At 42.2% G+C, this 13,676-nt stretch overlaps 1 protein-coding gene across 3 annotated transcripts in view; it reads right to left on the reverse strand.

The window, feature by feature from the left end:
• Positions 1-13,676, reverse strand: part of LOC145338628 (voltage-dependent L-type calcium channel subunit alpha-1S-like) — a 421,023-nt gene that overhangs the window by 295,788 nt on the left and 111,559 nt on the right. For all 3 annotated transcript variants that reach the window (XM_080183005.1, XM_080183003.1, XM_080183004.1), the window contains exons 12-15: positions 12,876-12,996; positions 4,686-4,800; positions 3,562-3,658; positions 2,463-2,532 (exon numbers count right to left, since the gene is read on the reverse strand). In XM_080183005.1, coding sequence (XP_080039131.1) covers positions 2,463-2,532; positions 3,562-3,658; positions 4,686-4,800; positions 12,876-12,996 — 403 coding nt within the window. The remainder of the gene's footprint in view (positions 1-2,462; positions 2,533-3,561; positions 3,659-4,685; positions 4,801-12,875; positions 12,997-13,676) is intronic.

Genomic DNA, 13,676 nt, shown 5'->3' on the forward strand with positions numbered 1-13,676 from the left:
ACTTCTATCAGGTCGCCTCTCAACCTTCGTCTCTCCAGGGAAAAGAGTCCCAGCTCCCTCAACCTAACTTCATAAGGCATGCCTCCCAGTCCAGGCAACATCCTTGTAAATCTCCTCTGCACCCTTTCAATAGCTTCTACATCTTTCCTATAGTGAGGCGACCAGAACTGCGCACAATACTCCAAATGAGGCCTGACAAGGGTCTTATAAAGTTCCAGCATTACCTCCCGACTCCTAAACTCAATCCCTCGATTAATGAAGGCCAGTACACCATACGCCTTCTTGACCACCTCCTCCACCTGTGAGGCCGATTTAAGAGTCCTGTGGACCCGGACCCCAAGATCCTTCTGCTCCTCAACACTACTCAGACTTCTGCCCTTGATAGTGTACTCGTTCATCCCGTTGGTTCTGCCAAAATGGACGACTACACATTTATCCGCGTTGAAGTCCATCTGCCACTTCTCCGCCCAGTCCTGCATCTTATCTATGTCCTGCTGCAACTTTTGCCATCCTTCCAGATCATCCACAACACCACCGACCTTCGTGTCATCAGCGAACTTACTTACCCATCCCTCCACTTCCTCATCCAGGTCATTTATGAAAATGACAAACAACAAGGGTCCCAGAACAGATCCTTGAGGCACTCCGCTGGTGACTGACCTCCATTCAGAAAAAGCCCCAATCACAACCACTCTCTGCCTTCTGCAGGCAAGCCAGTTCTGGATCCAATCAGCCAAATTTCCCTCTATCCCATTAGCACTACAATGAAGTTACAGTGAAATTATGCCGTCCGAACATCTCAGCCTAGACAGAAGATGCAGAGCCAAAAATAGAATGGGTCATCATAGCCACAATTTACCTAGAAGAGTGGAGGCTAAAGTTCGAGCTTCAGGTAGGGGGAATTCCAAGTGAGAGTGACAATGCTTTCCATCTAGAAAAGCTTGACCATTTGTTGCAGGAACAGAAGGTCATAACTAAGAAAATACTTGGGGAGAACTTGACTTTAATTTAAATGCCTTCTGTCCAGAGGCAACAGAATGACAGAATTGTCATAGCACAGAAGGAGGCCATTTGGACCATTGTGTCTCAGCCAGCTCTCCAAATCAGCAAATCACTTAATGCCATTCCCCTGCCTTCTCTCCATAATCCTGCACATTCTTCCTTCCTTTTCAACACTTTGTATGAGCCTGCTTCCACACAGTCTCAGATCTTAACTACTTGCTGTATAAAAATATTTCTTTCCATATCACTTTTTGTTTCATTTACTATTTACTTTAAATCTGTGCCATTTCATTCTCGGTCCCTTCACAAGTTTCATCCCATCTAATCTGCCCAGACCCCTTGTGATTGTGAATGCCTCTATCAAATCTCCCCTCAGTCTACTCCAAGAAAAATTCTCCAATAAATCTTCAAATTGAAATTTTTTTACCTCTCGACCCATTTGTGTGAATCTTGTCTGCATTTTCTCCAATGCCTTAGCATCTTTTCTAAAGTAGGTGCCCAGAACTAAATGCAATATTCCAGCTGAAACTGAAAAACTTTAACACAACCTCCTTAATTTTATATTCTATGCTACTATTATTAAAGGCTAGGATGCAGTGTGCTTTATTAACTATTTTCTCATTTGGTTTGGTCACTTTCAATAATTTATGCACCTAAAGAACAATAGAAAAGTTATAGCACATCAGCCCATCTTAACCATGCTAGTCTGAAGACACCCTGGTGACCTTCCCAAACCCACCTTCCTGCATCGGGTTGTTGTCTCAGCCCATGATATTGTTTACAAAAAAGGAGATTCCACACCAATGTTCCTTTCAACTTGTGTTTGCAGCAGCCAGCTGGCTTGTAGCACTGCAAGGAGACTTTAAGAATGGCATGCCACACTGCATGTGCACATCTTAAAGGCACCATTACTTGTACATAACTTACGTCGCTGCGCAACACATTCCAGATTGCTGCACACTCATGAAGCTTAGAGTGAATGTTACTCCATGAGGTCTTAAAGATTTAAAGTTTATTTACTAGTGTCACAAGTAGGCTTACTTTAACACTTCAATGTAGTTACTGTGAAAATCCCTCAGTTGCTAGACTCCGGCACCTGTTCAGGGACAGTGAGGAAGAATTTAGCATGGCCAATTTGCCTAACCAGCATGTCTTTCGGGCTGTGGGAGGAAACTAGAGCACCCAGAAGAAACCCACGCAGACACTGAGAGAATGTGCAGACTTCGCACAAACAGTGATTCAAGCTGGGAATTGAACCCAGGGACCTGGCGCTGTGAGGCAGCAGCGCTAACCACTGTGCTACTGTGCTAATGACAGAATCAACTTATCACCGTAAGCCCGCGCATTTCCCATGGCCAATCCACCTAACCTGCTACGGATGCCATGGAAATGCAAGATGTTTCTGTCAACTGTCTTGCCTTTCTTAGTGAAATGGAATCAATAGTTTATCCTGGAATTACCTGGAAAGTCAGCAGAAGGGTAAGGCTCCTTTACTTCATTGACATTAGCTTCAAACTCATCCACTTTCAGCTGCAAATGTTAAACAGATGCCATGAGGAATGTAGCAACACAATTCTTACATACACACTGATCTTCAGCCTAGGCTCTTATCTAGCACAGTGAACCTGTACATGGAGTGCCATTCTCAACCCCAGGGTATACATACAGGAGTTAACATGTCAAAATATATATCCCACCTCATTGTCAAAGCTAAGTCCAGGGTTCACTTACAATATTTTCCTGCTGACACCTGCAATTTGAGTCCATACCTGGGAGCCAGACCAGGTCCTCAGAGACTCAGGGCTGGGTGGATGACAGAGCAGTCAAACCCCAGGCCCACTGAACCCCACTGTAGATGGAGAAAGAACAGCTACAACAGTGATTTTAACAACAATAATGGCAATAAAATTGTGGAAATTAAATGTGTTAATGGATTAACTGATGTCTCGAGTATAGTATTTTTCCATAAAATTCATTCTGTTGAAACAGGTTGCTTCAAGTTAAAGGCTGTGATTATCAATTGGTATCACAAGGAAAAACTAGAGGGAATCTTCATCACGCTAGCTTCTGATTTTCTGTCAGGAGGTTCTGTAGAATTTGAGCAATGGATAATCAATAAAATAAACGAGGAATTCAGCTTCAGAGCCTTTAAACACTGAGGTTTAGACATTAAGTAAAACAAGTCAGGACTGACATTGAATTATAGATTCCCTATATTGCAGAAGGAAGCCATTCGGCTCATCGAGGCTCATCGAGCATCTTTGAATGTAGCATATTTAGGCCCACCCCTCTCCTCCACCCTATCCCCTTAACCACTGCGTAATAATCTACCTAAATGGATAATCTACCTAACCAACATCTTGGGACACTAAGGGACAAGTTAGCATGGCAAATCCACCTGTGTGTCCTCAGGCTGGCATGGACAAGATGGGCTGAATGGCCTCCTTCTTGCTGCAACTTTTTTATGTTTCAATTGTTCTGAATGGCCTCCTTCAGCAAGGTAAAAATTCTGTGACACCAAAGTTGTGATTGTCTGGCACAAATGAGTTTAACTCTGACCTTGGCAGTGGTGGGAATGCCCTCAGCCTTCAGCTTTGCCAGTTCAAGTTTCTTCAACAGTAGCTTCTCTTCTTCTGACCGTCCTGGGTTGGCAGCTCTGAATAATCAAAATAGAATACAGGATTAAACAGCAAATCAAAGCACTGGCTGCATACCCTATGCAGCTGCAAAGCCAGTCCTCAGTTATCAAGCCTGAGGTCCAGGTCTTCATAGAATCATAGAAACCCTACAGTGCAGAAAGAGGCTTTTCGGCCCATCGAGTCTGCACCGACCACAATCCCACCCAGGCCCTACCCCCATATCCCTATATATTTACCCACTAATCCCTCTAAACTACACATCTCAGGATGCTAAGGGTAATTTTAGCATGGCCAATCAACCTAACCCGCACATCTTTGGACTGTGGGAGGAAACCGGAGCGCCCATAGGAGAATGTGCAAACTGCACACAGACAGTGACCCAAGCTAGGAATTGAACCCGGGTCTCTGGAGCTGTGAAGCAGCAGTGCTAACCGCTATGCTACCGTGCCACCCACTATGCTAAAGTGCCATCTTCGTGACCAAACCTGAGGCCTGAGCCATTCCTCAGTGACCCAGATTGAGGTCTTGGCCTTAGTGACAAAGCTTGACGCCTGGAACACTACTTAGTGACCAAGCCAGTGACTAAGTCAAAAGGTCTATGACTCAAGGCTCTGTTTCTCCTCCTATGGAAGCTGGTAGGCCTGTGAATTTTTCCAGCATCCTCTATTCTTGAATGAAAGGTTTGGGCTGGTTCTCACTGACTGATCTGCATGGATCGGTTTTTAGTGACTCAGCTGATGCCAGTTCTTAGGAGCATGGACCTGTTCCGAGTTACTGAGCAAATGACTTTGCTGGTTATCTAGGAGTTACTCCTTCAAAATTAGATTATTTGCTCAAACTAAAATCTTGGGGTGAGTGTTTTGATCTGAATTTTCTAAATATGGAGTTTCTGTTGAATGAGATGAAGTTGTTCCATGTCTAACAGCAGCACTGAACTGGCCACTGTATCCCACAGAGCTCCCAGCATTTGGTAATGGCAAATTTTTCTTACACTTTCCTCTGCCATCTCCCTTACTCATCTCTATCCTGCTCTCTCACACTCACCTCTCCAACTTTCTCCTCTTCTTCTCCTCTGCTGCTTCTTTCTGAGCTGATGTCAGACTTTCTGCCTCTGCTAGATTGTCAACTGCAATGGCCAAGAAAACATTCAACAGAATATCTGGAGAAACTAAGCTCAGGAACTCCAACACAGTTACAAATTGGCAAAGCATCCATCAAATATATTGTAAAGATGCATTTTCACAGACTTCATTAGGTATTTATTCATCAGAATTGTACAGCAGCTGCATGGCTGCAGCCAACTCCCGAAATGTGTCTTACTCATGGGGTGATTCTACACTGAGTCTCGATTGGTCACCAAGGCAGGGCACACTTGCTCAGTTGTGTTGCCCCTAGAGGGACAATAACTCCTTTATACAATCTTCAATGACTAATTTACTCCCTCCTAACTACTAATTAAACATTATGGTGTAGGTGGACAAATATAAGTCAAGTCTTTAAGTAGGCTTTCTGTATCTTATAAAGTGGTGTGATTCTGATGTCTGAGATTCTTCCACAGGATTGACATTAACAGGGTACCTCTTCTGACATGGGTGATTCGTCACTATTTGCTTCCATGGATGCATCAGTTTTGTTGATAACAGGTCGATTGAGTACTTCAGTGCTTGACAATTTTAAAACATTTCTTGATAGCAACACTGACTGCTAAAATGTTTCCCTACTCTTCAGATGGGCCACGTGTTTACAAATGATCTGTCCCTCCAGGTCCACTGGGTATGAAAAGGGTCTTGCAGACAATAATCCTGGGGATCCAATTGATTTACTATCAAAGTTCCTGTCATATATGGCTTCATTTACCAAAAATTACTCTGTGAATCATGGCTTGCTTTCTGAGTACTTTGGCTGACTCTACCTTTCCGAGCAAACGTGGAACCACAAGGCTCAGTCTCGTTCTGAGACCATGTTCATTAACAGTTCTGCTAGTAGAACTCCCACTGTTGTGTATGAACTGGTATGATACGTTGCAAAATTGGGTACAGTAATTATAGATTGGGAGGTAGGAAATTAGAATTTGGTGTGATAAGAATGGTAAAATTGTAAAATGCTGGGGGCGGGGAAGCATCGCATGATCCGTTTAAAAGGTGGTGTTTCTTCTGTGCTTCGGGTTTCAAAAAAAATGCAAGTACATAGACAGCCCAAAACACTTGTATCAAAAGGCCAAGCAGCAATTTTTATTAAAACAACAGGTTTTTGAATTTAGCTAATCAATTTGAATCAGGCACTTAGATACCAAAAACCTTTTAAACTTAAATCTGATGGTTTTGACAACCTAGTACAATCCTATTGTGGGAAATACTGATATGTCATCATAGGTATAAAAGAAGGGGTCAGTGGGACAAAGAAGTAGAGCAACTGCCAATTGCCAGAGGTAACAGCTCTCAACTCTCTGGCTCTCATAGCACCATCTAGATAGCAAAGGTATGAAAGAAGAAAGAAGTTCCAGGCAGAAGAATCAACAGAGAAAGCCCAAAATATTCAGCAAGACACAAAACCTGGTTGTAATTCAGAGAGTGATTAAATTCTATTTTTGTGAATGTGTGGGAATTGCTTTTATTTGAACAGCATACCATTAGAATCTTGTTTTATTCAGAAATAGTATAGAGAAGGAATTTATTCAGTTTCTTAATAGTTAATTTGTTCACTGTTGGATAAATAAATTGTTATGTATTGATTTTAGAGAGAGAAATTTATTTTTATTTAGCCACTAGAAGTTTCTGAAGAGCAGGTCACACCACTTCACACATACTTTTTACAAATACACATACTCCTCTTTGGGTGTTTCGGTGTTAGGTCTCAGAGGGAGGATCCACTTCTGCTTTATAACAGACAGCTAAGGAGAAATTGAGAGATTTTAGTCTCCACGGTAACTCCCGAAAGCACTTTTTTAGGCCAGACTGAAAATTTGGACATAAAAGTATAAAATCTAGGCTCAGAAGTAAGCCATTCGGCCCCACAAGTTTGCTCCACCATTCAATAAGATCACAGCTGGTCTTTTCATGGACTCAGCTCCATTTACCCACCTGCTCATCATAACCCCTAATTCCTTTACTGTTCAAAAAATGTATCTATGTCTGCCTTAAAAACATTCAACAAGGTAGCCTCAACTGCTTCACTGGACAGGGAATTCCATAGATTCATAACCCTATGGGTGAAGAAGTTCCTTCTCAACTCAGTCCTAATCTGCTCCCCCTTATTTTGAAAAATGCCCCTAGTTCTAGTTTCACCTGCCAGTAGAAATAACCTCCCTGCTTCTATCTGTCTGTCCCCTTCATAATTTTATATGTTTGTATAACAGCCCATCTCCCTCTCACATTCTTCTAAATTCCAATGAGTATAGTTCCAGTTTACTCAGCTTCTCATTAGCCAACTCTCTCAACTCTGGAATCAACTAGTGAATCTCCTCAGCACCCCCTACAGTGCCAGTATACCCTTTTGCAAGTAAGGAGACCAAAACTATAAACAGTACTCCAAGTTTGGGCTCATCAGGACCTTATACAGCTGCAACATAACTCCCCTGTTTTTAATCTTCAGCCCTCTAGTAATGAAGGACAAAATTCCATTTATCTTCTTAATTACCTGCTGCACCTGCAGACCAACATTTTGTGATTCATGCACAAGAACACTGAGGTTCCGCTATACAGCAGCATGCTGCAATTTTTTAAATCATTTCAGCAATGGTCCATTTTGCTGTTATCCCTACCAAAGTATATGACCTCACATTTACCAACATTATGCTCCATCTGCCAGACCCTTTCCCACTCAAACTATCTCCCTTTGCAAACTTTCAGTGTCCTCTGTACTTTGCTCTACCACTCCTCTTAGCATCACCTGTGAATTTTGACACACTGTACTTGGCCCCCAATTCCAAATTATAAATAATTGTAGTCCCAACTAATCAACAATTAGTGATGTCTGAAGCACATCACTAATCACTGATCGCCAACCAGAAGAACACCCATTTATCCCCACTCTTTGCTTTCTATTAGTTAACCAATCCTCTACCCATGCTAATACATTACCTGTAACACCGTGTACCTTTATCATATGCAGCAGTCTTTAGCGCGGCACCTTAACATAGAATCATAGAGGTTTACAGCATGGAAACAGGCTCTTCGGCCCAACTCGTCCGTGCCACCCAGTTTTTACTACTAAGATAGTCCCAATTGCCTAAATTTGGCCCATCCCTCTCTATCCATCTTACCCATGTAACTGTCTAAATACTTTATAAAGGACAAAACTGTACCCACCTCTTTTTCTGTCTCTCACTATTTCTTCCTTGAGGACAGAAGAGAGATAGATTCAAGCATTTTTCCCACTATATGCCTATAGTGACCCTCCTTTGTCCATCTCCTTTTTTAAACAGTGGTGTCACACTTGCTGCTCTCCAATAGCTAGAACTGCCCCAGAGTCCAACAAATTTTGGTACATTACCACAAGTACATTTCCAATTTCACCTGCCATCTCTTCTAGGATGCATTCCAACAGGGCAGGAGACTTGTCTACTTATAGCCCCATTAGCTTACATTAGCTTAACACTGCTTCTTTAGTGATAATGATTGTTCCTAGGTTCTCATCTGCCACAGCCTTCTTGTCCTCAGTTTTGGATGACTTTCTTGACTAGTCTGTTCAATGCTGGGTGTTAAATCACAGTTCTATGTATTTAATACATTTGAGAGCAATGAAGTTTTGGAACTGCGTGCTTGTGAATACAATTCCATTGTCTGATACCATGACTTCAAGTAATCTGTGAGTTGAAAAGGTTAGCATAATCATTCAATGGTAGCATGCAATATCGATGACTTCACCTCAAAAATGGCCATCGATTAGACTGTGCATGAATCACAAGCAAAATCATTGGCCTATAACTTCTGCCCAATGGCGGAAAGCCATGGGCCGCCAGGAAAAGTCCTTCCAAAGTTACTGGCATTGAAAAATCCCAATCCAACTACGGATGGGAGCAGCAGCATTCGGCCTGTGTCAGAATCTCCTGCCACACAGGAGCACTCTAGCCACACCCACATATGACAGGACCAAATTGAGTATGCACATTGTGGTCACGCTTTGTAACAGCACTTTAAAGTGAAGGCAGAGAGATCAAAGGGTTATCTGTGATTATTAAGGTATGTTGAAGATGTTTTTTTTAAGCAGTTAATCCTATTGCTATTCGCTCATTTAAAGTGTAATTTTTAATTTGTTTCTGATTGCTGATGTGTATTACTTAATATGTGTGTCTGTTATTTGCTGTAAATCTGTGAAAATACCATTTATATCTGCATTATTATATAACTTTACATGTGGCATGATTAAAAGTGTTCGTATATTATAATTTAGAATATTAAAACTGAAAATGTAATTGGAGAGAGATCAGAACTTCTCGGACCGTGATTTGGATACCTTATTGCATGAGATTGAACAGAGGAGACTTCACATTTTGGGCCATGGCAAATCTAAAGCACCATGTGTTTATCATTAGCATTCTTCCGCCTTGTTTACTTAAATTATGTAATTCATCTATAATTATCTCGCATTTAAATTTTGTGTTTCACTGCTTCAATAAAGTATTCGTATAATTTCATATTTCAATGTTGTGTTTTGATGGTTCAATGAAGTATTTGTAGAATTTAAGTTTAATGTAAAACATTTATTTATAAAAATAATATGTAAAGGTTTAATTAAACATTTAAGTATAGCAGCTGCAGTATATTTTGTTTAATTACATCTCTTCTAAATTTCTTGTAATAACATATATTTTTTTCATTTTAACACAATGTTATCTTTCTGTAAAGGAGGGAGGGCAGAGAAAAGGAAGGAAGGGGATGGGCAACATATTGGCACAGTGGTTAACACTATTACCTCACAGCGCCAGGATTCCAGGTTCAATTCTAGTCTTGGGCGAGTGTCTGTGTGGAATGTACCACCTGATGTACTCACCTGGTGAAGGGGCAATGCTCCAAAACCTTGTGCTACCAAATAAACCTGTTGGACTTTAACCTGGTGTTGTGAGACTACTTACCAAGGAAAATGTATGGAGTTATGGGGATAGGGTGGGGGAAAGGAGCTGGGTAAAATACTCAGAGTTGTTGCAGACTTGATGGGCTGAATGGCCTCTTTGCACTGTAGGGGATTCTATAATTTTAGGAAAGGAGGAGGAGAAAAAGAAGGGAGGAGAGGCAGATGAAGGGTTTGGACATATTAATTGAACAATTTATATGTAGCCTGATCCTTGTATAATATCTGCACCTACGTTAAAGCATCAGAAGAACTTCAGTGATTTTAAAAAGCCATACTGACAGTGTGATTTACCAGTAGTGGTGAAAAATGACTCCAGGTTTTCAATCTGCATTGGATTTTGCAATACTTATTAGAGAGATAAGTATGGATTTGTACCTATGGCTGGCCAGGCCATTCCCAGGGTGCAGTGGGGCTAAAGCAGGCAACCTTTGTTGCAGTTGGCATTGTTGACAGTGCTTGACTAGCTTCTTGATAGCAGCATCAATACCAGGCCACCACACAACTCCTGGCAAACATCTTCACCTTAGAGATGGCAAGATGAGCACTGTGTAATTCAGTTCAGAACAATTCTCTGCCTCGTACAGGAGTAATTACTCTTGCTCCCCAGACTAAGATGCCATCCTGACAACTCGATTCATCCTTTGTGGGTGAAGAATGGTTTAATTTCCTCCGAAACTGGCTCATTTATCCATGCTATTTTGACTCTCAGTTTGGACAGAAGTGGATGTTGATTGATCCAATTCCTGATCTGCTTTGCCGAGGCTAGAAATCTGTCTAAAAGGTTTAATGCCGTGATGAATTCTTGTGGTATTGGAGTACATGAGATACTTCCTTAAAAGCGTAAGTGGCTAAAAGTATCCACATTCACTATGTGTGTCCTAGGTTGCCGCTCGAGTGTGTATTCATATGCTGACAGAATTGAATTCTTATTGAGGTGATTGGCAGAATAGCCTTCTCCTCTTTTAAACGGCCCAAGAGCGGTTTGTGGTCAGAAATGATGGTAAAATGTCTACCATATAAATACTGGTGGATTTCTTGATGCCAATGACTATTGATAGGTCTTCCATCTCAATTTGTGAGTAGTCTTTTTCAGCCTCTGAGAGGGTTCTTGACACAAACCCTACTGACCTTTCACAGCCACCATCCATCTCATGAGACAACACTGCACCAACACTTTGATGGGTCAAAGTGTACGGTTTCAGGAGTACAGTTACTCAGTTGAAAGCTTCCTCCTGGAGAGCTTCCCAAGACCAGTGATGGTTTTTTTTTAGCAGAATATGCAAGGGGACAATACCGACAATAAATCTGACAAAGAAACATCCATAAACTCTGGCGCGGCTGCACTTGGAGTACTGTGTGCAGTTCTGGTCCCCACATTACAGGAAGGATGTGGAGGCTTTGGAGAGGGTGCAGAGGAGGTTTACCAGGATGTTGCCTGGTATGGAGGGGAGGTCCTATGAGGAGAGACCGAGGGATTTGGGGTTGTTTTCGCTAGAAAGAAGGCGGCTAAGAGGGGATCTTATTGAAACATATAAGATGATTAGAGGTTTAGATAGGGTGGATAGTGATAGCCTTTTTCCTTGGATGGAGAAAGCTAGCACGAGGGGGCATGGCTTTAAATTAAGGGGGGGTAGTTATAGGATGGATGTCAGGGGTAGGTTCTTTACCCAGAGGGTGGTGAGGGATTGGAATGCCCTGCCTGCTGCAGTTGTAAATGCGCCTAGTTTGGGGACGTTTAAGAGATCCGTGGATAGGTTTATGGACGAAAAGGGATTGGTTTAGATTAGTGGGTCATTTTTTTTTTTAACTGGTCGGCGCAACATCGTGGGCCAAAGGGCCTGTTCTGCGCTGTAATGTTCTATGTTCTATAATAGTTGTCTATCTCCATAAACAATTTGAGTTCAGTTGTGTTTGTGGGGGTAGGTGAACTCCAGCTTCCTGAAACCTCTTCTAAGTTTGCTAGATGCTTGGCCTCTGTCAATCCAGTTATAAGGACGTCATCAAGGTATACTACAACCTGCAATGACCTCTGTAGCAGACTTTCCAGCATCCTTTTTTTGCAGTAAAGGACAATGAAGAGTCTGCAAATGCTGAACACATGCCAAAAGAGGCATGTGTACTGTAATAGGCATGTGTATGTTTTTATCATGACATAACCCCTGGGAAGCATCACTAATTTGAGTTATAGAGTCATAGAGGTTTACAGCATGTAAGTCACAATCAATCCACCTGGAGCTCTCAACCTCAAACTAAATTTGAATCTCAAGTATGACTGATATTGAGGTTGCTACTGAGCCTTCACTAAATCCGTGAGCTCACCAAACGATTTGGAGACGAGTGCACTTGGGCAACAAGGTTAAAAGTCTGAGTTCCACAAATACTTAGGAGGATTTGTATTTCACCTCCTCCCCAATTTTGTTTGCTTGAAATTAAGGCACTCAGCGTATTATATCCAGTCCTCTATGGTGATGTCTATTCACCCAAAGAGAGGCATTCTGGTAAATATTTTGTTTCAGAATTTGATTAAAACAGGATAATCACCTGTCCGACACCATGTCTGGATAATTTATCCTTGTTATAGAGTCATATAGCGCAGAAAAGGCTCTTGAGCCCATCGAGTCTGCACCAACAATAATTACTACTGAAGTCGTATTTTCATTTTCCAGCACTTGTCCATATCCTTGAATGTTATGATGTTTCAAGTGCTCTTCCAAATACTTTTTAAAAGCTGTAAGGTTTCTGACCTCCACTACCTTCCCAGGCAATACATTCCAGATTCTCACCACCTTCTGAGTGAAAAATCTTTTGTGGCCAGGATAAAGATGCGCTTTCACTAACTTCATTAATGAATACAAATTTTATTAATAAGAATTGTATATCAGCTTCCCAAAATGTCTCTGCCTAGGAGGAGTCCACCCATGGGATGATTCCACACTCGATTGGTCACCCAGGCTATGTGACCCTTACTCTGTGGTGTTGCCCTTAAAGGGACAATCAGCACATATACATGTTCCTCATTAGAGGCGTGACTGAGATTGGGCTGAGAGGCTCTCCCTATTAACAGAGAAAACAGGAGCTCAAATCATCCCATCCAACAACCCCCACCAACCCATCCCAACTGCCTTGCAGTCTGATTGTGAAACCACTCATATTGAAGGATACAGTTTCCACAGACAAACAGGATGATGAAGTAAATACAGACCAGCACACCGGGGAAGGAGGGGCCTCCATAGGCCATGATGCCATCATTCATGACAGAATTCCAATCCTCACCGGTCAATATCTGCACCAAACATAGCATGTTATAGTTTGTTCCAACAACACATGGGTCTCATTGTCAGCCATCACACCCCTCCAGAAACCACCACAGGTTAATCTCCTTACCAGGTCAGCAATCTTGTAGCACTGTTCAGGCAAGGACAGCCAGAGGAGGAGAGGAAAAAGGAAAGGAAGGAGAATGGAGGGAAGGAAGGGAAGAAGGGAAAGAAGGAAGGGAGAACAGAAGAACGGAACATATAGGAGCAGGAATAGACATCTGGCCATTGAGCCTGCTCCACCATTCAATATGATCGCAGCTGATCTTACATAAGAGCATAAGAACATAAGAAATAGGAGCAGGAGTAGGCCATCTAGCCCCTCGAGCCTGCCCCGCCATTCAACAAGATCATGGCTGATCTGTCGTGGCTCAGTTCCACATTCCCGCCCTCTCCCCATAACCCTTAATCTCCTCACTTATCAAAAACCCATCAACCCTCGTCTTAAAAATATTTAGCGAGGCAGCCTCCACCACTTCAACAGGCAGAGAATTCCAGAGATTCACCACCTCCTCAATTTGTATTCATTAATGAAGTTAGTGAAAGCACATCTTTATCCTGGCCACAAAAGATTTTTCACTCAGAAGGTGGTGAGAATCTGGAATGTATTGCCTGGGAAGGTAGTGGAGGTCAGAAATTCCTCCTCAGC

This window comes from Carcharhinus amblyrhynchos, unplaced genomic scaffold (assembly GCF_965287045.1).
Source record: "Carcharhinus amblyrhynchos unplaced genomic scaffold, sCarAmb.v2.hapA chromosome_113, whole genome shotgun sequence".
NCBI lineage: Eukaryota > Metazoa > Chordata > Chondrichthyes > Carcharhiniformes > Carcharhinidae > Carcharhinus > Carcharhinus amblyrhynchos.